The 23,335-nt window shown below is 42.5% G+C and overlaps 1 protein-coding gene across 2 annotated transcripts in view; it reads left to right on the plus strand.

The window, feature by feature from the left end:
* The window catches only part of LOC124709110 (cytochrome P450 4C1-like), a 73,350-nt gene that overhangs the window by 45,983 nt on the left and 4,032 nt on the right, over window positions 1-23,335 (plus strand). Inside the window, exons 6-11 of one of the 2 annotated variants that reach the window (XM_047240761.1) lie at window positions 823-949; window positions 6,272-6,344; window positions 6,426-6,535; window positions 19,265-19,333; window positions 19,740-19,911; window positions 22,343-22,522. In XM_047240761.1, coding sequence (XP_047096717.1) covers window positions 823-949; window positions 6,272-6,344; window positions 6,426-6,535; window positions 19,265-19,333; window positions 19,740-19,911; window positions 22,343-22,522 — 731 coding nt within the window. The remainder of the gene's footprint in view (window positions 1-822; window positions 950-6,271; window positions 6,345-6,425; window positions 6,536-19,264; window positions 19,334-19,739; window positions 19,912-22,342; window positions 22,523-23,335) is intronic. The other variant, XM_047240762.1, reaches the window with a different exon arrangement.

Raw genomic sequence — 23,335 nt, forward strand, 5'->3', positions numbered from 1 at the left:
AACATAAATGACCATATCTTCTGATCGAGTTGGCGGAGAAGCCTAAATTTCTTACTTCGCCAAGGGTCCAATGACCCTAATATGTGATATAAATTTTAACATGATCCTTCTGCCCCTCCCGAAGAAAAAGAAGTGTTAACAGTCGGACAGACAGACAGATACACTGTAAGACAGACACGCGGACAAAAAAGAGATCCTATTCGGGTTCCGTTTATACCGACTGAGGTACTAAATCCTAGAAACCCATTTCACTGTTGCTTTCATGCTGTTTTTGACCTCAGGATAATTAAAAACCGATGTCCTCGTTGATTTTATGCGGTTTTGACCACAAGACAATCAAAACTCGATTTTTTTTTTCATTCAATGTAATAGGATCTTGCTGTGGTGGACGGGCATACATAAGTGTGCCACAACTATTCAATGCCAAACTTGTGCAGTCATGCACATTGGACAGTACGGATGGTTTTCTAGGCAAGTCAAGTAGCCATTGTACTGCAATTCATTTGTCATTTGTAGGAAGACCAATTTATTTTATGACGCGTAAAGCGCCGTCTACTGAAATTCTTTGTTTTCACAACGTTTCTTCCTTCTTCAGTCATATTCCGTTCAAATCTGACGTCATTCGGAGCGGCGTTTCTTGTTTTACAGTGTTTTGAAGCTGGAACTGTAATTAAAATTATCCTATATATAAAACTGTTTTACATATTCAGCAAACGGTAAATCGTGCAGATAATTTGACAAATGTTTAACTGTCTTAAAATTTATCCCAAATTTCAGAGCAAGGATTAGTTTACAAGTTGTGATACTTTTTATTATTTTCAGGATCAGTGAACTAACCGTGGAAAGAATGATTAATCCATGGATGCAGTCTGATTTCATTTTCGAAAGGACTTCGTCAGCAAAAGAGTACTACGACCAACTGAAAATTTTGCACGGATTTACAAAGAAGGTACTGGTAACATGTTCATTCCCCTTGCTTTAAGGATTTAACAAGAAGGCAAGAGAATGTATTTATTAATCTTTTCTACAATTTTACGAAGAAAGTATTGAAAAGATGTTCCTTCCGAATTTTGTGTACGTTTTCTGCAGCTTTACAAACAAGGAATTGACAACTGTTCTCGCCAAATTTTGTATGGCTGTGTCTGGTTGTCAGCGGCTCGCGGTCTCGTGGTAGCGTTCTCGCTTCCCGAGCGCATCCCGGGATCGATTCCCGGCGGGGTCATGGATTGTCACAATCCCCGCGATGACTGGGTGGTGTTGTGTCGTCTTCCTCATCATCATTCATCCCTATTAAGGGTCGGAGGAAGGCAACGGCAAACCACCTCCATTAGGAACGTGCCTAGTATGGCGGTGCGGGTCTCCCGCATCGTTCCCCTACACTCTGTCAAGAAGCATGTGGCTTCACTTCCATTCCCATTTGTCTGGTTGTTCATAGTATCGGCCAATCATTATTTTTATTTATGTTTTCCTGTGTCTTAGCAGTATGTGACTGCTCGTAGATGTCGGTAAATGCACTATATGAGATTCACACTGCCCCTAAGATATGAATAACAATCAAAGCAATATCTGGAGCATTAGTGAAGAAATGAAGGAGTCGCGAAATCTGGTGTCTTATTAGACGTGATGCTATATTCCTCTGCTTCTTCCAGCACGAGAACGAGCCTGTTGGTAGAGAGGAGGTCGTTCAATTTAAAATTCAATTCAGGAACGCGGTGTGTAATGATATTCTACAAAGACAAACACCACTATAAAAAAAAACCGAAAGTACGTGGAATGATCTAAAGGTCCACTGGCAGTACACCCGTGAGTAGTAATGTAATGGCCCCACATTGCTACATTTTAGATTTTCTGGGGACCAAGCAGTACTTAAGAAGCTGACCATTTCGTAGAAAAGAAAAAAGTCTTGCCTATCGGCAGTCAGTCTTTCAGTCTATAATCAGCTCCATACATCGCACCGGAAGCTAGCCTAGCCTAGGAAAATTACGCACCCCCCCCCCCCTTCCCCGTCCCCCCCTCCCCCCGCGCGGCACTGTTGAAGTATCGGGCCCTCTGAAGAAGACTACAGTTGAGTCGTACACAGAAAACTTTAGGAGGGAATGCCATTTGGATGTGCTGTGGCAGGGGGAGTGCCGAAGAGCTCTCAAGCACAAGAGAATACCTCACTGTGTGTCGTCCAACACGTGAAATTAATTCCTGATTGTACAAGAAAATATTTCACATTGTTAACACTCATTTAGTAACTTATCTGACATTGTTATCACATAAAGTTGGTCACCTACAACCTAAAACGGGATATGTATCACCTGAATTTCATTACAAAAAGCAATGCTTTAGATTTTTTCATCTACCTCTATGGCTATTTCACCCTACAGTAGGAAGTTTCCTCGTTCTGCCACGGGCAAGATATCACCACAGACAAACCGTTCTGTACTTTACTGCCACCACGCCACATTCACTTCTTTCACTAACTCAGAATACTACCTCTCTCTTTTTCTTAGCGTTTCTTCAACCGTACGGGGTCCACCGATTTCACGATTTAGTAATTTCTTAGTAATCTCTGTGACCAGATATGTTTCCTGTCGCCTCAGTCGTCAGTTAATCTAAGGGAGGGAAGTCGTATGCGCCAGCTGTCTGTGTACCGTGAAGCCGTAGTTCTGTGTGTTATCGTGTTTTAACGCTTTGTGTATCGCACTTTGTGGGGAGAAAGTAGAGCTGGCACGTAGCACGTAGCATGGGCACGTAGCGCAACAAAACTACTTCAGGATAATGCAATAATCTTCATCTACATACATGCTCCCCAAGCCAGTGTACTGTGCGAGGCGGAGGGTACCCTGCACCACAGCTAGTCATTTCCTTCAGTGTTCCACTCGCAGATACAGCGAGGAATAACCGACTGTCTCCGTATGGACGATAATTTCCCACGTGTTATCTTCGTGGGCCCTACGCGAAATGTATGTGGGCGACAGTAGGATCGTTCTGCAGTCAGCTCCAACTTCCGGTTCTCTTATCTTTTTCAGTAGTTTTCTTCGAAATGAGTGTCTTCTTACCTCCTGGGATTCCCACTCGACCTCCCGAAGCATATCCGTAACATTGCATGGTGATCGAGCCTACCGGTAACAAATCTAGCAGCTCCTCTCTGAACTGCTTCGATGTCTTCTTTCAATCCGATCTGGTGCGGGTGCCAAACACTCGAACAGTACTAAAAGAATAGATCGCACGAGCGTCTCATATGCGCTCTGCTTTACAGATGACCTCCATTTTCCTAAAATTCTCCCAATGAACCGAAGTCGACCATTCGTCGTCCCTACCACAATCCTCACATGCTCGTTCCATTTCATATCGCTTCGCAACGTCACACCCACATATTTAAGCGACGTATTTAAACGACGTGAGTGTGTTAAGCAGGTCGCTAGTAACGCTGTACTCGAACATTTCAGTAAATTACAGTTTTCTACATCAACAGTCAGCTAACATTTATCACGCCAACCAGAAATTTTGAGATCATCTTGTATTAACCTACAGTCCTTCGACACCTTCCCCGTCGAGGAGAACGTACTGGGTTCTATTACTTAAGAAATCTTCTAGCCAGTCACATATCTGGGAGCCTATTCCGTATGCACCTACCTCCGGTTACAGCCTCCAGCGGGGTACCGTGTCGAATACTTTTCTGAAGTCTATAAATATGGAATCTGCATTTTGCCGTTCATCCATAGTTCTCAATATATCATGAGAGAAAAGAGCAAGCTGGATTTCGCACAAGCGATGCTTTTTAAATCCGAGCTGAGTCGTGGACACGAGCTTCTCGATCTCTAGGAAAACTATTATATTCCAACTCAAAATGTGCTCTAGAATTCTGCAGCAAACCGATGTTAAGGTTATTGGTCTGTAATTTTGTGGGTCCGTTCTTTTACCCTTGTTATAAACAGGAGTCACTTGCGCTTTTTGCCAGTCGCTTGGCACTTTGCGCTGGTCGAGAGATTCGCGATAAATGGAATCTATCTACGGGGCCAATGACGTAAAACCGAACTGTGATTCCATCCGGACCTGACGACTTATTTGTTTTCAACTATTTCAGTTTTTCCTCTACGCCAGGGATCCTTATTAGTCATCCATAAGGGCCTCTGAGCGATCGGCAAACGACGGTACGTATCTACGATTCTCCTGCGTGAACCATTTCTTAAACATGGACTTTAAAACTTCGGCTTTCCTTTTGCTGTCTTCTACTGACAAGCCGTACTGGTCAACGAGTGAGTGGATGGAAGCCTTAGACCCGCTTACCCGATTTTACATAGGACCAAAATTTTTTCTCTTCGTTGATCCATTATGGATTATAGGACGACGGCTGGCATGAACTTCTTGATGCAATAATTCACCAACAGCCGTATGTATTGTAGAAATATATTTTATTTTATGAACTTCTACGTGCTACCAGTTTCGGCATTACATTGATGCCATCTTCACGCCCCACTCGTCATAGTCATAAAATCGCTATACACGGAAGGAGCCTGGCCACCAAGAGCTGTTGCAGGACGATGTGATTCACGGATCCAGTTATATGGCTCCTTCCGTGTCTAGCGATTTCACGACTATGACGAGTGAGGCCTAAAGATGGCATCAATGTGATGCCGAAACTGGTAGCACGTAGAAGTTCATAAAATGAAATAAATTTCTACAATACATACGGCTGTTGGGAAACTATTGCATCAAGAAAAAATTTTCTGGTTCTCCGCCAGATCTTTAGCCATGGTAAGACTGTGGTAGCTGTTGTATGCTTCGCACATAGATCTTTTTACAGACGCACGAATCTCTACTAATCCTTGCCTGTCGTCATTTGTGCGTCCTCTTTTGAATCGAGTATGCTACAGCCTTTGTTTCCTCAGCATTCTCCGAATTTCGTTATTAAACCACGGTGGGTCTTTTCCGCTCTTAATCCACTTACTGGGTACATACCTGTCCTGATCACGATTCACAATCTGTTTAAACTTTGCCCATAATTCCTCTATGTCCAGCATTCTGGAACTAAATGATTGCAGTTCATTGTCTAAGTGAGATTCTAATAACTGCTTATCTGCTCTTCCTAGCAGAAAAATTCTCCTAGTTGTCTTGACTGATTCATTAACTTTCGTAATGATGGTCGCACTGATCACATCGTGATCAATAATCCCGGTCTCTATACTGACACCATCGATAAAGTTGGTCCTGTTTTTAGCTACAAGGTCCAAGATGCTTCCATTGCGTGTGGGTTGCAGAACTAGCTACTCAAGACAGTTTTCGGAAAATGTGTTCAAAGACTGTCTGTTTTAGCCCCTCCAACGAATCCAAAAAAGGCCCAGTCTATAATCGGTAGGTGAATGTCAGAACCAACTAGTATTGTGTGATCTGGGTATTTATGCACAACTGGCCATAGATTTCCTTTGAATGACTCTAGAACTGTCACAACGGAGTCGGGTGGTCGTTAAAAACATCCAATAACTAACTTGGTTTCACGTAGCCTGTTATGCGAGACCAGATATCATCACTATCACACTCAGTATCAACTTCAGTACAGACAACTTTTTTTTCAACTGCAGTGAACGTCCCTCCCCTCCCCCCCCCCCTCCCCACCACACACACACCTCCCCACCCCGTACGGCATCTAATACGTCTTTCCGATAAACATTCCAAGACTCGATAAATATCATAAATATCTCGGAGCAGTTGACTTTGGATTTTTAGCCAGCTCTCAGTTCCAAGAATAATTTGAAGTTGAGAATTTTCCTGGAGGCCAATAAATTTGGGAACTTTGTTTCGAACACTTCGACAGTTTACTGATAAAATTTTTACAGTCGAACTGCCTTTGCTGTGAACGCGGTCTGCCTTCTCAGTACGCGTATCGGCTGGCAAGTGTTCGTGGGAGTATCTCAAACTACCGCCTAGACTAAAAACCCCATGTGCACTCCACAAGAGCTCTTTTACCCCAGAGGGTGCTTCCTTTGTATAGTTCTTTTCCACGGCATTTCTAGCAGTTAAAAATACAAAGGCACCTCGTGCCACTGTTTAACCATGACGATTGTTATCAGTTTCGGCGTTTTGCTTACTTTTGTTCTGTTCCCATTTATTCAACTTACGCATAATTAAGTAAGTAGTGTTGACGATTGTTAGACTTGCTAGCTATGAAGTACTGACTAAAAAGCCGTCATTTCTTCCCTCCAGCAGACGGTAGTGACCATTGCTTGCGATGGTTACTATACCATTAAACCTCTAACAATCTGACATGCATTATGTGTTGCAGGTGATAGCTGAGAGGAAATCAGCCCGTAAAACGAGTGAGTCTCAAGTGAAGGCACCGCAGGATGACGACCTAGGTACGTGCTTTCCAGTTTAGAAATCAGATAGAATATTACAGAGTTGTCTGTGGTAAGGATACAACCTAATTACGATTACAGGTAGAAAACGACGTGTGGCTTTTCTGGACTTGCTGCTGGACGCTTCTGAGGATGGTCAGAAACTTGACGACCAGGAGCTGCAGGAGGAAGTGGACACCTTTATGTTTGAGGTGAGACCTGCTACTGCGATGGTTCTGGTACTTGAAAAGAGGGAGACATCAGCAACTGAAATTTAATATATGGAGAAGTTGTTCTGAGTTTAAGGCGTTTAATTATTGTTGCTGCAATAACTTTGATAACAGACACAGGACAGTAAAAAAGGAAAAGCTGTACTCTCAGGACAAGCGTGCGTTTAGTGCAGCGAGGTGGTTCTCGTAATATTCAACATGGACTAAAGATTTCCAGGTATTCGATACCTTCGTGATCCACAGAATGAACGACTATACATTTGTGTTCCGTTTCCAAAGACATCATTGTCACGCGATATGATGTTTTACTGGCGTATTTCTGACTTGTAGAGTTCTCAGGTGCCTGCCCAAGTCACGACTAAAGTTCTCCACGGTATTTCGGCAGACAGATTCGTTGCCATCTTCAGCTGAGCGCTGACAACTGCTGCTCCAGACTTATCGGTGTCCTATATATGTTTGCCACTACCCCGTCCAACATTTCGCTCCTGTTGTAATTGGTAACTCGTTATCTAAAAAATTGAAAAAGAGTTCTTCAAATTAAAAAATGGTTCAAATGGATCTGAGCACTATGGGACTTAACATCTATGGTCATCAGTCCCATAGAACTTAGAACTACTTAAACCTAACTAACCTAAGGACAGCCCACAACACCCAGTCATCACGAGGCAGAGAAAATCCCTGACCCCGCCTGGAATCGAACCCGGGAACCCGGGCGTGGGAAGCGAGAACACTACCGCACGACCACGAGCTGCGGACGGTTCTTCAAATAATGTGCTCATAAGATTCGCAAAATCCATATACTATGCTCCTGATGCCCTAGCACCTCGAATAGTCCACCCCTGAACATGGGTGACAAATCAATTCCGAAAATCGTTTCTTTCCTCCTCGGTTCTTTGTTTGTGTCTTGGGTCAAGTCCACGAATTTCGACAATTACAATTCTTCCATCTTGTCTACCGTCTCATCTCCAGTTCTCTTGTCAGTCGTCAAGTCTCCAGATATGTCTTCTGTCAGGCGCTGAGCTTCCCATAGCCTGTTAAGGTTTCAACTAGCCCACTTAAGTAACCTAAGTTCAGTCCAACATGACTTTACAGTGATGTGTTTGACCAATACGAACAGTCATGTGTGTGGTATTGCATAGCTTAATGGATGATTTGATAAGTAGTTTAGGGATCGAAACTATTCATCGATAAAGAAAATTAATATTGCAACTTCTAAGGTTGTTTGCAATTTTTTGGATAATTTGGTAAATGCTTATGGGTTGTGCTGGCTCATAAAAGTTGGTACCTACGTATCATCTCTCTGAAGTGTAGTATAAGGTCTTGCCACCTCGACGCTATATAATTTTCTATCAACATACCCAGTTTCACTTGATCTTGTCAACACTCATCGAAGAAAGGCCGTGTGAATTCTTCATACGTCTTCATACTCGCACTGTCATTGCTGCCTCTTCTCTAAAGTCTGCACATACAAATTTAATTTTCAGAACTGGTGGCCGCCACTTTGATGACTTCGTGAATACAAATCTTCGGGTGAAAGCTGTTAGACGCGTCCGGAAATAACGAGTACTTGTGCACAGGTACAAACTGTTTCCTGACTTCTTATTCATCTATCTCGGACGATAATGTTTCTACAGTTGCTGTGGTGGTTGCCGATGGAGTTGAATGCGGCGGTACTGACCTGATGTGACGTAACTCGTCTGTCAGTTCTCTGAGTTCTACTCCCTAACAGTTGTTTTTGTTGTGTCTAGACAAGACAGCCTAGACACAATGAGAGGAAGCCGAAAGGCACGCGCTACGCTCACGCAGATGGGCGTGAGGTCTGAAACAGGATACGTAATGAATGCTATAAAGAAAAGTACGTAACTGCTGGAATACTTAACTTTAATCCACCCTTGTGGTACATCTGGAGATTGTGGCGATACAAGTGAGACTCCATAGATACATGCAATGTTGCTAATGGCGCCTTGCTAGGTCGTAGCCATTGACTCAGCTGAAGGCTATTCTAACTATTGGCTCGGCTAATGAGCAATGCTTCGTCCATGTAGTCGCTAGCAAAGTCGTCCGTACAACTGGGGCGAGTGCTAGTCCGTATCTCGAGACCTGCCTTGTGGTGGCGCTCGGTCTGCGATCACACAGTGGCGACACGCGGGTCCGATATGTACTAATGGACCGCGGCCGATTTAAAACTACCACCTAGCAAGTGTGGTGTCTGGCGGTGACACCACAGTTTTCTTCTTCGAATCGTTACGTTCTCCCTTCCATTACTACTCGAATTTCTGCTACTCTCCTTCTCTCTCCTGAGTGTATCTAACGTCTCTTTGTCCCTCTGATTAACGTGGGCGTGTGTTTTGCTAAACTGTTCGATATCTCTAATTCCTTCGTTCACGCGTAGACTTACTGGTGCTGTTCGATTGGACGTGGTTTCGTTACGCATTGACAGCTGCTCGACGGCGGTGGTTAACACCTCGACTTTATGTACTACATTTCCTAAAATATTCTTGTGCGATTTTACGTACTGCTCTTCCCATGTTCCGATAGTCTCAATATTTCCACGTTTGTGTCAATATTCTGCGTGTTGGTGTCCATGTTCCGCACATAGGTATCGTTGTTCTTCGTGTTGGTGTCAATCTCTTTCTTTAACCCGTCTATCAATCCATTGGTATTCTGCCTTAATCACCCCCTTGGTATTCATCGTTAATGTGTCTACTTTTGTGTTAAAGCCTTGTGTCTGTTCATTTATTTTCTTCATGATTTTTTCGTTGCCTAGCGATCAGTTTTCTTGTCTCATGTTTTAAAATGGCTCTGAGCACTATGGGACTCAACTGCTGAGGTCATTAGTCCCCTGGAACTTAGAACTAGTTAAACCTAACTAACCTAAGGACATCACAAACATCCATGCCCGAGGCAGGATTCGAACCTGCGACCGTAGCGGTCCTGCGGTTCCAGACTGCAGCGCCTTTAACCGCACGGTCTCATGTTTTAATCTGCACCTTGTATTCCTTCACATGATCATCCAATTTTTACTTCACAGTCCCAACTTGTTCGTCTATCTTATTTAGTTTTTTTCCAATTGCTTCTTATTTTCTTAAAACTGGGTGTCCCCCTCTTCCTCACCGTTCTTGAATAAAATTTTCGCTTTTATCGAAATTTTTGTCCACCTTAAACTGAACGCCCTTTTCTTCTTGCTTGTCTAGAATTGCGCGCCAATTTTCCTTGAACTGTTCGATCAGAAAGCTCTTCAGATCTAATCCTACAAGTGGTTAACGTGTGGGTTCAGGAATGGCATCACTCTGCGCTGTTCTTTCGTGACCTTGTGTTTCTGAAATCTCCACAACCTGTGAATTTTTTCTCTTGTCTTCTCTTCTAAATTCAACTTCAGACACTTCGTCGTTAACCCGTTCTGACTTTGCTCATTCACTATGTTAGTTTCTATTTGTGATGCTGTTTCTCACGAGCCCACCAAAATCGACCTGCTGGGTATTCTCCTGCTACACCTCCATAACATTTCTATCTGAAAGCTGTTTGTTTCTCTCATAGCCGGCCGGAGTGGCCGTGCGGTTCTAGGCGCTACAGTCTGGAACCGCGTGACCGCTACGGTCGCAGGTTCGAATCCTGCCTCGGGCATGGATGTGTCTGATGTCCTTAGGTTAGTTAGGTTTAAGTAGTTCTAAGTTCTAGGGGACTGATGACCACAGCAGTTAAGTCCCATAGTGCTCAGAACCATTTGAACCATTTGAACCATTCTCTCTCATCCTTGCTAAATCTCTATCTCACACCCCCGTAAATTTCACCAAGCTCTGACAGAATCTTCGCCTAACGTTTGAATGAAGTTAAAGAAAGATCCCTAAAGTTTCTCAAATCTCACGTACACACTATAATCCAATCCCCTCCCAATACAAAACACACAAAGGACATAGAAAAAAAGTCAACTCCTCTCTAGAGGTTCAAAAATGGTAAGTCAGCAGGACTACAATAGACGGACAGCAGCCTTACCTACTGAAAAGTATACAAAAACTGGTTACAAACCAACAACTTAAAATAATTTTAGGCTACTAAATGGATGATAAGTGACACGGAAAATGCAAATCTTTCTCGAAAATTTAAGTAAAAACTGGAAATTTTCGTGAATCTAACTGCTGCATCAGAAGGTATCAAGTAAGCAAATCCTCTGCGGGGGTTGCAAACTGTAAATGGTTGCGGGATTGAGGAGCGCTTGCTGACGTATGCAGTGTTAATTAGATGTGTATTAATGGCCCACTACATCTTACATAATTACTTTGTTGCCCTTTAGAATAATGAACAAGGAATTCGTTATCTACAAAATGAAACGAGAGTCGGAATAAACTCAGTTTATTACATTAAAATGGGTGATAAATGGTTTGCCAAAGCTTAATAATGGTAAGCAAACGCTTTGGCATGCCTAGAATTGGAATACTGAGTATGATTCAAGAGAACACATGTTAGGATAAGCAATTATATTCAAGTAAGTCGCAGTGTAGTTGCCAAAGGGTTAGATTGTGAAAAGAGAAAGCACTACAAGACCATGCGTTTGCATTTATGGCCGAAGTTGGAAGCATACTGAACCACTAACTACAGGTAGGTCTTCTGAATGAAGCTTCAAATTACTGAATCTTGCTACAAAATTATTCGACAGTTTTTGTCACTGTTGCTGCAGGATTGTTGTTGTTGTGGTCTTCAGTCCCGAAACTGGTTTGATGCAGCTCTCCATGCTAATCTATCCTGTGCAAGCTCCTTCATCTCCCAGTACCTACTGCAGCCTACATCCTTTTGAATCTGCTTAGTGTATTCATCTCTTGGTCTCCCTCTACGATTTTTACCTTCCACGCTGCCCTCCAATGCTAAATTTGTGATCCCTTGATGCCTCAGGACATGTCCTACCAACCGATCCCTTCTTCTAGTCACGTTGTGCCACAAACTTCTCTTCTCCCCAATCCTATTCAATGCCTCCTCATTAGTTACGTGATCTACCCACCTAATCTTCAACATTCTTCTGTAACACCACATTTCGAAAGCTTCCATTCTCTTCTTGTCCAAACTATTTATTGTCCATGTTTCACTTCCATACATGGCTACACTCCATACAAATACTTTCAGAAACGACTTCCTGACACTTAAATCTATACTCGATGTTAACAAATTTCTCTTCTTCAGAAACGCTTTCCTTGCCATTGCTAGTCTACATTTTATATCCTCTCTACTTCGACCATCATCAGTTATTTTGCTCCCCAAATAGCAAAACTCCTTTACTACTTTAAGTGTCTCATTTCCTAATCTAATTCCCTCAGCATCACCCGACTTAATTAGACTACATTACATTATCCTCGTTTTGCTTTTGTTGATGTTCATCTTATATCCTCCTTTCAAGATACTGTCCATTCCGTTCAACTGCTCTTCCAATTCCTTTGCTGTCTCTGACAGAATTACAATATCATCGGCGAACCTCTAAGTTTTAATTTCTTCTCCCTGGATTTTAATACCTACTCCAAATTTTTCTTTTGTTTTCTTTACTGCTTGCTCAATATACAGATTGAATAATATCGGGGAGAGGCTACAACCCTGTCTCGCTCCCTTCCCAACCACTGCTTCCCTTTCATGCCCCTCGACTCTTATAACTGCCACCTGGTTTCTGTACAAATTGTAAATAGCCTTTCGCTCCCTGTATTTTACCCCTACCACCTTTAGAATTTGAAAGAGAGTATTCCAGTCAACATTGTCAAAAGCTTTCTCTAAGTCTACAAATGCTAGAAGCTTAGGTTTGCCTTTCCTTGATCTTTCTTCTAAGATAAGTCGTAAGGTCAGTATTGCCTCACGTGTTCCAACATTTCTACGGAATCCAAACTGATCTTCCCCGAGGTCGGCTTCTACCAGTTTTTCCATTCGTTGTAAATAATCCGCGTTAGTATTTTGCAGCTGTGACTTATTTAACTGAGAGATCGATAATTTTCACAACTGTCAACACTTGCTTTCTTTGGGATTGGAATTATTATATTCTTCTTGAAGTCTGAGGGTGTTTTGCCTGTCTCGTACATCTTGCTCACCAGATGGTAGAGTTTTGGAATTATTATATTCTTCTTGAAGTCTGTGGGTATTTCGCCTGTCTCATACATCTTGCTCGCCATATCGTAGAGTTTTGTCAGGACTGGCTCCCCCAAGGTCGTCAGTAGTTCCAATGGAATGTTCTCTACTCCGGGGCCTTCTTTCGACTCAGGTCTTTCAGTGCTCTGTCAAACTCTTCACGCAGTATCGTATCTCCTATTTCATCATCATCTACATTCTCTTTCATTTCCATAATATTGTCCTCAAGAACATCGTCCCTGTATAGACCCTCTATATACTCCTTCCACCTTTCTGCTTTCCCTTCTTTGCTTAGAACTGGGTTTCCATCTGAGCTCTTGATATTCATGCAAGTGGTTCTCTTTTCCCCAAAGGTCTCTTTAATTTTCCTGTAGGCAGTATCTATCTTACCCCTAGTGAGATAAGCCTCTACATACTTACATTTGTCCTCTAGCCATCCCTGCTAAGCCATTTTGCACTTCCTGTCGATCTCATTTTTGAGACGTTTGTATTCCATTTTGCCTGCTTCATTTACTGCGTTTTTATATTTTCTCCTTTCATCAATTATATTCAATATTTCTTCTGTTACCCAAGGATTTCTACTAGCCCTCGTCTTTTTACCTACTTGATCCTCTGCTGCCTTCACTACTTCATCCCTCAGAGCAACCCATCCTTCTTCTACTGTACTTCTTTCCCCCATTCCTGTCAATTGTTCCCTTATGCTCTCCCTATAACTCTGTACAACCTCTGGTTCTGTCAGTTTATCCAGGTCCGATTCCTTAAATTCCCACCTTTTTGCAATTTCTTCAGTTTTAATCTACAGTTCATAACCAATAGATTGTGGTCAGAGTCCACATCTGTCCCTGGAAATGTCTTACAATTTGAAACCTGGTTCCTAAATCTCTGTCTTACCATTATATAATCTATCTGAAACCTTCCAGTATCTCCAGGAGTCGTCCATGTATACAACCTTCTTTATGGTTCTTGAACCAAGTGTTAGCTATGATTAAGTTATGCTCTGTGCAAAATTCTACCAGACGGCTTCCTCTTTCATTTCTTAACCCCAATCCATTTTCACCTACTATGTTTCCTTCTCTTCCTTTTCCTACTCTCGAATTCCAGTCTCCCATGACTATTAAATTTTCATCTCCCTTCACTACCTGAATAATTTCATTTATCTCATCATACATTTCTTCAATTTCTTCGTCATCTGCAGAGCTAGTTGGCATATAAACTTGTCCCAGCCCGGTTTATGACTCACAGAGCGTTCATTCGCTCCCGATTAATGACAGCTTTCTTTCGAAGAGCCTTCTTTTTGGGTGAACATCCATTTCAACATAGGAAACTGTAATCTAAATTAATTAAATCACTGGTACTGATACATATTTTATTTATCGGCGGGGATTAATGTTTGCGATTTGGTTGGACTCTTTATTGCAGATTTTACATCCTTTAGGGGACGATTTGGGAAAGAGATGTGTGTAACAATACTGATATCTTTTTTGGTCGCCATTGTGGGTGGTGGTGATGATGATTGGGATAGTACACCTGCTCCAAACTCGACCCTCCTGCGTCTCAGCTATCGCTATCGGATCCTGACCTCGCTATACACGAACGCTTTTCTTTTTTTATACCCCGTGCAGGGTTCCATGCCTGACTCATTTGTAGACCAAGTTGGACCCTAAAATTGGTGACCTCTTTAATCACCCAATCCAGTGAGAAGAAAAACTATGTAACTCAGTTTTGCTGCAGTCTTCGGTAGGGTCAGTTTTTATGCTATGTTCTGCACAACAGCTCATTTGGTGGTGTGGCGTACCTCACTGTAGCAACTGTATTCATCTATCTTCTTTTGGACAAACAGTTTCCCCAAGGTATGCCTTACAGCAATGGGAGGAAATATGGATGGACCTTGAAACTATTAGGTCCAGTAAAGCGTTAAGTAGGCTTTCTCAAATCAGGGGTCTAGCAAATCGCCTGCAAGTGTGGCAGAGCAAAAATTGGAAAATTATATACATGGTGAAAGAGAGGTGCCGTGTACGTAGGCATCACATTGAATTACGCCACACCATCAAACGAACATGGCCAACTACAGTATAAACCACAACAACACCAAGAAGATACTTTGGCAAGCTTTCTCCATCTGGGAGTGAGTGATTAAAGCCATTGAAATTAGAGTCCAAGAGGTCTAATTAATAAAGATGGCAGCTTACATCTCATTTAGGCACTGCACCTTGCATTGAGCCTTCAACAATAAAACCTTCCCATGCAGTGATGTCCACAGCAGTAGCACGGAAACAGGAGACCGCAATTCAGAGCTGGGCACCGCTACCCCCACCACCGCCGCCACTCATTGGATCAGCCACACGGACAGTAATAGGAGGCGATTGCCTGAGGGTGTAACGGAGAACATACAGGGTAGTCCATTGATAGTGACCGGGCCAAATATCTCACGAAATAAGCATCAAAAGAAAAAACTACAAAGAACGAAAGTCGTCTAGCTTGAAGGGGGAAACCAGATGGCGCTGTGGTTGGCCCGCTACATGGCGCTGCCATAGGTCAAACTGATATCAACTGCGTTTTTTTTTTTAAATAGGAACCGCCATTTTTATTACATATTCGTGTCGTACGTAAAGAAATATGAATTTTTTAGTTGGACGACTTTTTTCGCTTTGTGATGGATGGCGCTGTAATGGTCACAAACGTATAAGTACGTGGTAGCACGAAACATTCCGTCAGTACGGACGGTATTTGCTTCGTGATACATTACCCGTGTTAAAATGGTTAAAATGAACCGTTTACGAATGGTGGAAAAGGTCGATATCGTGTTGATGTATGGCTATTTTGATCAAAATGCTATGTATGCTGCTCGGTATCCTGGACGACATCATCCAAGTGTCCGGACCGTTCGCCGGATAGTTACGGTATTTAAGGAAACAGGAAGTATTCAGCCACATGAGAAACGTCAACCACGACCTGCAACAAATGATGCCCAAGTAGGTGTTTTAGCTGCTGTCGCGACTAATCCGCACATCAGTAGCAGACAAATTGCGCAAGAATCGGGAATCCCACAAGCATCGGTGTTGAGAATGCTACATCAACATCGATTGCATCCGTACCATATTTCTATGCACCAGGAATTGCATAGCGACGAATTTGAACGTCGTGTACAGTTCTGCCACTGGGCACAAGAGAAGTTACGGGACGGTGACAGATTTTTTGCACGCTTTCTATTTAGCGACGAAGCGTCATACACCAACAGCGATAACGTAAACTGGCGTAATATGCACTATTGGGCAACGGAAAATCCACGATGGCTGCGACAGGTGGAACATCAGCGACCTTGGCGGGCTAATGTATGGTGCGGCATTATGGGAGGAAGGATAATTGGCCCCCATTTTATCGATGGCAATCTAAATGGTGCAATGTATGCTGATTTACTACGTAAAGTTTTACCGAAGTTACCACAAGATGTTTCACCGCGTGACAGAATGGCGATGTACTTCCAACATGATGGATCTCGTGGGCGGTTGAAGCGGTATTGAATAGCATATATCATGACAGGTGGATTGATCGTCGAAGCACCATACCATGTCCCGCACGTTCACCGGATCTGACGTCCCCGGATCTCTTTCTGTAGGGAAAGTTGAAGGATATTTGCTATCGTGATCCACCTACAACGCCTGACAACATGCGTCAGCGCATTGTCAATGCATGTGCGAACGTTACGGAAGGCGAACTACTCGCTGTTGAGAGGAATGTCGTTACACGTATTGCCAAATGCATCGAGGTTGACGGACACCATTTTGAGAATTTATTGCATTAATGTGGTATTTACAGGTAATCTCGCTGTAACAGCATGCGTTCTCAGATTTGATACGCTCACAAAGGTACATTGGAACAACCGAGATAAAATTTTCAAACGTACCTACGTTCTGTATTTTAATTTAAAAATCCTACCTGTTACCAAAAGTTCGTCTAAAATTGTGAGCCATATGTTTGTGACTATTACAGCTCTATCTATCACAAAGCGATAAAAGTGGTCCAACTAAAACATTCATATTTCTTTACGTACTACACGAATATGTAATAAAAATGGAGGTGTGTATTTAAAAAAACGCAGTTGATATCCGTTTGATCTATGGAAGCTCCATCTAGCGGGCCAATCATAGTGCCATCTGGTTTCCCCCTTCAAGCTAGACAAATTTCGTTCTTTATAGTTTTTTCGTTTGAGGCTTATTTCATGAGATATGTGGCTCGGTCATGATCAATTGTCCACCCAGTATAGGGGGCGAACCAAAGCAGAGCACCAGTCATCAGGAATGACTAGAAAACGGCAACTAATCCGTCTGTAGAAATGTTGTTGAGACAAGACCGGCGGATACCTAAAAATTCTATAAGGTATCTTTGTCACCTTTAACTGTAAAAATTCCTTTACTTATAACTAGATATGGGAATTAAACTCATTCGGCCAATTTTGAAGCACAACAATTCCGTACTTTAGCACATGTGAAATTCAAATACTATCAGAAGTTCTAAAGCATGAAATAGTTTCATCTGAAGATGACAATGTAGACTGGAACTACAATATTGGATTTTGTAATAAGTGATTTTAACATTAAAAGACGACAGTGACATCCTTTAAAGTACTGTATATGAAAGTGAGTTCCATCCAAGAAATCATAATATCTTCCATTTATTTCTTAGTACCGTGATCCTCGTACTATCTGGATTATATGCGATCGCACAGTGTTAGCTTACAGAAGTAACACACTTGATACAGTTCTGAGCTGCCACACTGTGGATTAGAGGATGATTAGATTTAGTAATGAATAATTCTGAGACTTAATAACAAAACACAGTAAAGTGTTCATCCACACTCACATGCCAGTAGTAACTAAAATATGTCCACAGAACAGAACAAATTGTTGAGGAGAAACGATACTTCCAATAATTTAAAAACAAGTTTCCTCACTGGTGCTGGTTTTCCGCATTGGGTACGTGACTACAGATTTATATTTTAAGGTAACCATCCTCAGTGAGAGCCAAACATAATTTTAAGGCAGAGTAATGTATATTAATTTGCCACTATAATGTGTGAATAGGTATTACCGCTCCTCACTCAGTAACTTGGATTTTTTTATCTGTATTTTAAGAGCAGCGTAAATATAGTGTGAAAATTAAGACTAGGATCTTTATCGATGAAGCTGCTTGCTAGATGTTGGACTGATTATACAGCATGGTTCTCCACAAACCAAATTTGGATTGAATATCACAGAGCTATTACTAGAAGTGGTCCTGTTGGAGGTGGTATGCATTTGCCTTCCTTTGACAACCGAGGTGACCTACTTAGCCCTTAATAGGGAGTGATAGACTGCAAAATTAATTCCATTCATAGTGCAAGTCTCCGTTTTCCACTTTAACTATCTTTGCTGCGGGTGAAATAATGAACAAGTAATGGTGAAAACTTTAGGGTCTATCTAGGAACATGTCATTCGTAGTATCCAGTAAGCCACGATCTACGTGTACTCTTGTTTCACCATTCACAATTAAAGATAACTTTCTTAGACTTTAGTCGCTCTAGGGTATGCGTTAAAGAGGCTGAACTTCAGTACATGTAAGGCCTACAAAAAGGTCCTTCCAGTTTAAATTATCGCCATCGAGTAGACAGAAGCTTTCTGGATACTCTCATCTACTTCCTAACTGTCATTCACGCCATGTCTTTTTCTCTGAAGTACCGATTATAGAGGGAGCCTTATGACACAAAATCAATTGGCAGCTATTTTAGAGCATTTAGCCTCTCGGCAACGGAGGACTTCCGAAAGACTGAGCACACACGCGCGGTTTGGACGATGAGTGGATCGTATCCTATTTCGAGGAAATGTAACCCAGATAAGAAAAGATCCTCCGCTGAATCGGTGAGCGAGGAACTTTACGCTAAACACTAACTAGAAAAAGCGATAAGATGGTAGGACGTGTGTTAAAATGTCAGGGAACAACTTCCATGCTACTGAAACAGTTGGCACCAGGCTGCTTCGAAGAAGTCAAAAGAAGGATGACTACAGAAATGTGAGCAAATATGGAACACCAAGTGAGTTAATCACTGCGCCATCTCATTCGGTGAAGTTATTTTAAGAACGTTCTGTTCTGTTTCCTCTGTTGAAGATTCACTGTCTAAGCAGATTGGCTGGTTCAAATGGCTCTGAGCACTATGGGACTTCATAACATCTGAGGTCATCAGTCCCCTAGAACTTAGAACTACTTAAACCTAACTAACCTAAGCACATCACACACATCCACGCCCGAGGCAGGATTCGAACCTGCGACCGTAGCAGTCACGCGGTTCCGGACTGAAGCGCCTAGAACCGCACGGCCACCGCGACCGGCCTAAGCAGATTGAAATATCTTAATAATGTGATATAAGTTTTGAACAGTCAGTAATCTTTTCATGTGTTTTAACATATTTGAAATAGATTAAATAAGAAACTTAAAAAAAAGTCCAGTGTATTGAATGCTTCCGAGCTGCAGCGGCATTGCTGTTTTTCGTTAACTGTTCCACAAACTCGCAAGGATCTCTAGTTCCATTATCATTGCAATAATCCGGTTTGACGCATCTACGTTTCTATCTGTGTTCTCAAGGGTCACGACACGACGTCGGTTGCCATGTCGTGGGTTCTGGTTCTGCTTGGACACCATCCTGACATCCAGGTGAGTTAAAATCTCTTCCTATCCTTCTCTGTACGTTTCATTTCAAAATCATCGCAGCAAGTGTTTCATTGTCAACTGTCGCTGGTTTTCAATCACATTCGAGTAATTCTAACAATGTCGATCGAAATTTTGGATGGAATATGAAGATGGAAGCTAATGGAGATACAGCCGTGTAATTGCTGTGATGATATAATCCAAAATAATAATTCATGAGCTTCTTGTTTTGTCTTCATTAGCGTTCGAGCGCGCGCGAGAGTGTGTGCGTGTGTGTGTGTGTGTGTGTGTGTGTGTGTGTGTGTGTGACAGAGAGGGAGAGAGAGTGTGTGTGAGAGAGAGTGAGGGTTAAATATTGTTAGTTGTGAGTCGTTCTGTATCGCTTCTTACCAATGCTGTTTGCTTCCTGTAGGAGAAAATCTTCGCTGAGCAGGACGACATATTTCAAGACAATCCTAACAGACGTCCAACTACTCATGACCTGAACAACATGAAGTACCTCGAGATGGTCATCAAGGAAGCTCTGAGGCTCTACCCAAGTGTGCCTGGCGTCAGTCGCCGAGTGACGAAGGAGATTGAAGTTGGTAAGTATACCACATTGTCTTCATTGTACGATTGTCGTTGGTCTTCCACAGCATTCAGACAACCTCTCTCTGCAAACTCATCTAGTGTTGATACAAATTTGACTCCTTGCCAGTTTATGGTCTAATACATATCGACAATTTAAGTATGAAGAACCAGATGATGAGAATAAAAGGCTAAAATACGTCCTGCTTCAAAATATAAAACAGGATTAAGAACGAGAGAGAAATAATCTTACATTTGTGGAGTCGCTGGATTTCGCACAGCCATTACACAATGATTCTTCATAGCTTGTTTTTCCGTCTTTGGAACTAAATACATCACTGAATCTGCGTATCAGGGATCCGAAATTTTGTCGGTAGGTTTGTGGAGATATGTGGCTTTAGATGTCTGGGCACAGGTCATGCCACTTGCGTAATTAACGGGCCGCTGATTTTCGTACGTTGTGATAGCGACCTTGACGAGTTGCGTAGGGTTTACACCAGGCGAATTTTGTCGTCGAGACATAGATGTCAGTTTCCTATAATGATCCTCAAACCACTGTAGCACGGTTCTAGCTCCGACACACGGACCATTATACTGCTGAAAAATGGGATCGCCATTGGGAAGACACCAAGTATGAAGGGATGCAGATAATTCGCAGCTGTCAGCGTGTCTTCGATTACTAGCACAGGTCCTACGCAATGTCTCCCCTATCTCCCACAAGTCTGCGTCCGTGCCGCGATGCACGTTTCGAACCGTTCACCTCGATGACGGCGTTTGTGGAGACGACCTTAGACGTTGTTGTAGTTGTGGTCTTCAGTCCTGAGACTGGTTTGATGCAGCTCTCCTGCTACTCTATCCTGTGTAAGCTTCTTCATCTCCCAATACTTACTGCAACTTACATCCTTCTGAATATGCTTGGTGTATTCATCTCTTGGTCTCCCTCTACGATTTTTACCCTCCACGCTGCCCTCGAATACTAAATTGGATGATCCCTTGATGCCTCAGAACATGTCCTACCAACCAGTCCCTTCTTCTTGTCAAGTTGTGCCACAAACTCCTCTTCTCCCCAATTCTATTCAATACCTTCTCATTAGTTATGTGATCTACCCATCTAATCTTCAGCATTCTTCTGTAACACCACATTTCGAAAGCTTCTATTCTCTTCTTGTCCAAACTATTTATCGTCCATGTTTCACTTCCATGCATGGCTACACTCCATACAAATACTTTCAGAAACGACTTCCTGACACTTAAATCTATACTCGATGTTAACAAATTTCTCTTCTTCAGAAACGCTTTCCTTGCCATTGCCAGTCTACATTTTATATCCTCTCTACTTCGACCATCATAAGTTATTTTGCTCCCCAAATAGCAAAATTACTTTACTACTTTAAGTGACTCATTTCCTGATCTAATTCCCTCAGTATCACCCGACTTAATTCGACTACATTCCATTATCCTCGTTTTGCTTTTATTGACGTTCATCTTATATCCTCTTTTCAAGACACTGTCCATTCCGTTCAACTGCTCTTCCTGGTCATTTGCTGTCTCTGACAGAATTACAATGTCATCGGCGAATCTCAAAGTTTTTATTTCTTCTCTATGGATTTTAATACCTACTCCGAGTGTATCAAAAATGTGATTCATCCGAAAAGCCGACACGTGTCCATTGATCGACGGTCGGGTCCCGATGGTCCCCTGCCCACTGCAACCGTAACTGACGATGTTGATCGGTCAACATGTGAATTTGTAGGGGTGGTGTGCTGCGGAGCTACATTTTCAGCAAATTATGATGAATGGTGAGCTCCGAAACACTTGTGTGTGCGCCAGCATGGTGCTCTTTCGGCAGAGATGCCTCATATCACTATCTATCATACTCTTTGCAGCAAACAAGCCTCAGAAGCTCAAGTTCTGTGAAGAGTCGTGGACTGTTGTTCTACCTGTTTCCGTAGATGCTCGCGACAGGGGCACGTGGACATTCGACTTGCTTCGCCGTTTTTGAGATACTCGTTCACAGGCTCTGCGTAATAATAATCTGTCAAGCCTGCTAATCACAACGTATATCCCCATTTGCAGCCCATATCTTCATCAGGGCGATCCTCCGTCCGTGTCAGTTGCTTTTACATATTTTTGTTCCAGCTTCGCCCGCACCGCTTCCAAGTGGCAACCACGTTGGGCAGTGGTAGTAATGTTTTGGCTTATCAGTGTATAGTGAATAAGGTGAAGTCATTGATCTGCCTCAGGCATGCAGTACGTATAGAGTTTGTAAAGTTATTACAGTAACGTTTTAAGTTTACTTTTACAGTTGACTTCATTTTAATTAGGAGTCAATTAGAGACATTGAACGACCAGCATTAACTGTTAGTCTTATCTGCTGAATGTAAGCATCATGCCAGTACTGTAAAGAGCTCAATTCCATGTAACGAATGCAATTCGCTGGCCTCACAGGAGGCTACACTGTTCCTGAGGGCTGTACAATACTCCTGAACATACGCCAGACTCACCGCGACCCCGACCACTGGCCGGACCCTGATCGCTTCGACCCGGACAACTTCCTGCCGGAGAGGGTGCAGGGCAGACACCCTTACGCCTACGTACCCTTCAGCGCGGGGCCTCGAAACTGTATAGGTAAGTGGGCAGCAGCTGTATTACGACCATATAATTATGTGTCAGTAATTACTTTTGGTAGTTAACTGAATATAGCCTAAATGTTGTTTAACTTTCATGCGCAAGCTATGTAATAGTGTCAATAAACTGTTTTTAAAAAAGTCTCTCATAGTAGATGTCGCGATATTACTGTGTTCTCACAGAATCACATGTGCAATATTGCTATAGGAACGAGGTACAATAATATAATTTAAAAAATTCCATTAAATCGCTTGAAAAATGCTGTTATAATAGGTTTATAGGATGTGACTATAGAATTAACATGAGATAGATTTCTAATATTTCACTGTGTATTTATCAGACTCTCAAGTAATTTGGTCGACAGAGACTAAAATGTCTGAAAGGGCCTCCCTCTTGAAAATGAAGTAATGTAACTTTTCATTTTAATCACGTTGCATTTTTTCCGGAGATCCTGCCCTTTAGCAAGTGCTTCTCGAAGATGCCGGATGGGGAAATCAGATGCAGATACATTGATCAGAAGTATCCGGACACCCCTGTGTAATGCGGGATTGACCACCAGATGAGACGAGGGACTGACTCACCAAGATAAAAGAAGCCAGAGGATATTGTGTTTTCTGTTTCAGTAACAGCTGAATGGATCGGTCAGGCGAGCTCAGTGATTTCGAACGTGGACTAGTCAGTCAATTCCAACTGGGTAACAAATTCATCAGGAACATTTAAAACCACTGAAGTTGACGGTGGCGTGCTTGAGAAATGAGAGAACGAGAAACAACCACAGCTAACCAAGACGAGGAAGTGCTCATACAGTCACAG

Source organism: Schistocerca piceifrons, chromosome 7, assembly GCF_021461385.2.
Source record: "Schistocerca piceifrons isolate TAMUIC-IGC-003096 chromosome 7, iqSchPice1.1, whole genome shotgun sequence".
In the NCBI taxonomy this organism is placed as follows: domain Eukaryota; kingdom Metazoa; phylum Arthropoda; class Insecta; order Orthoptera; family Acrididae; genus Schistocerca; species Schistocerca piceifrons.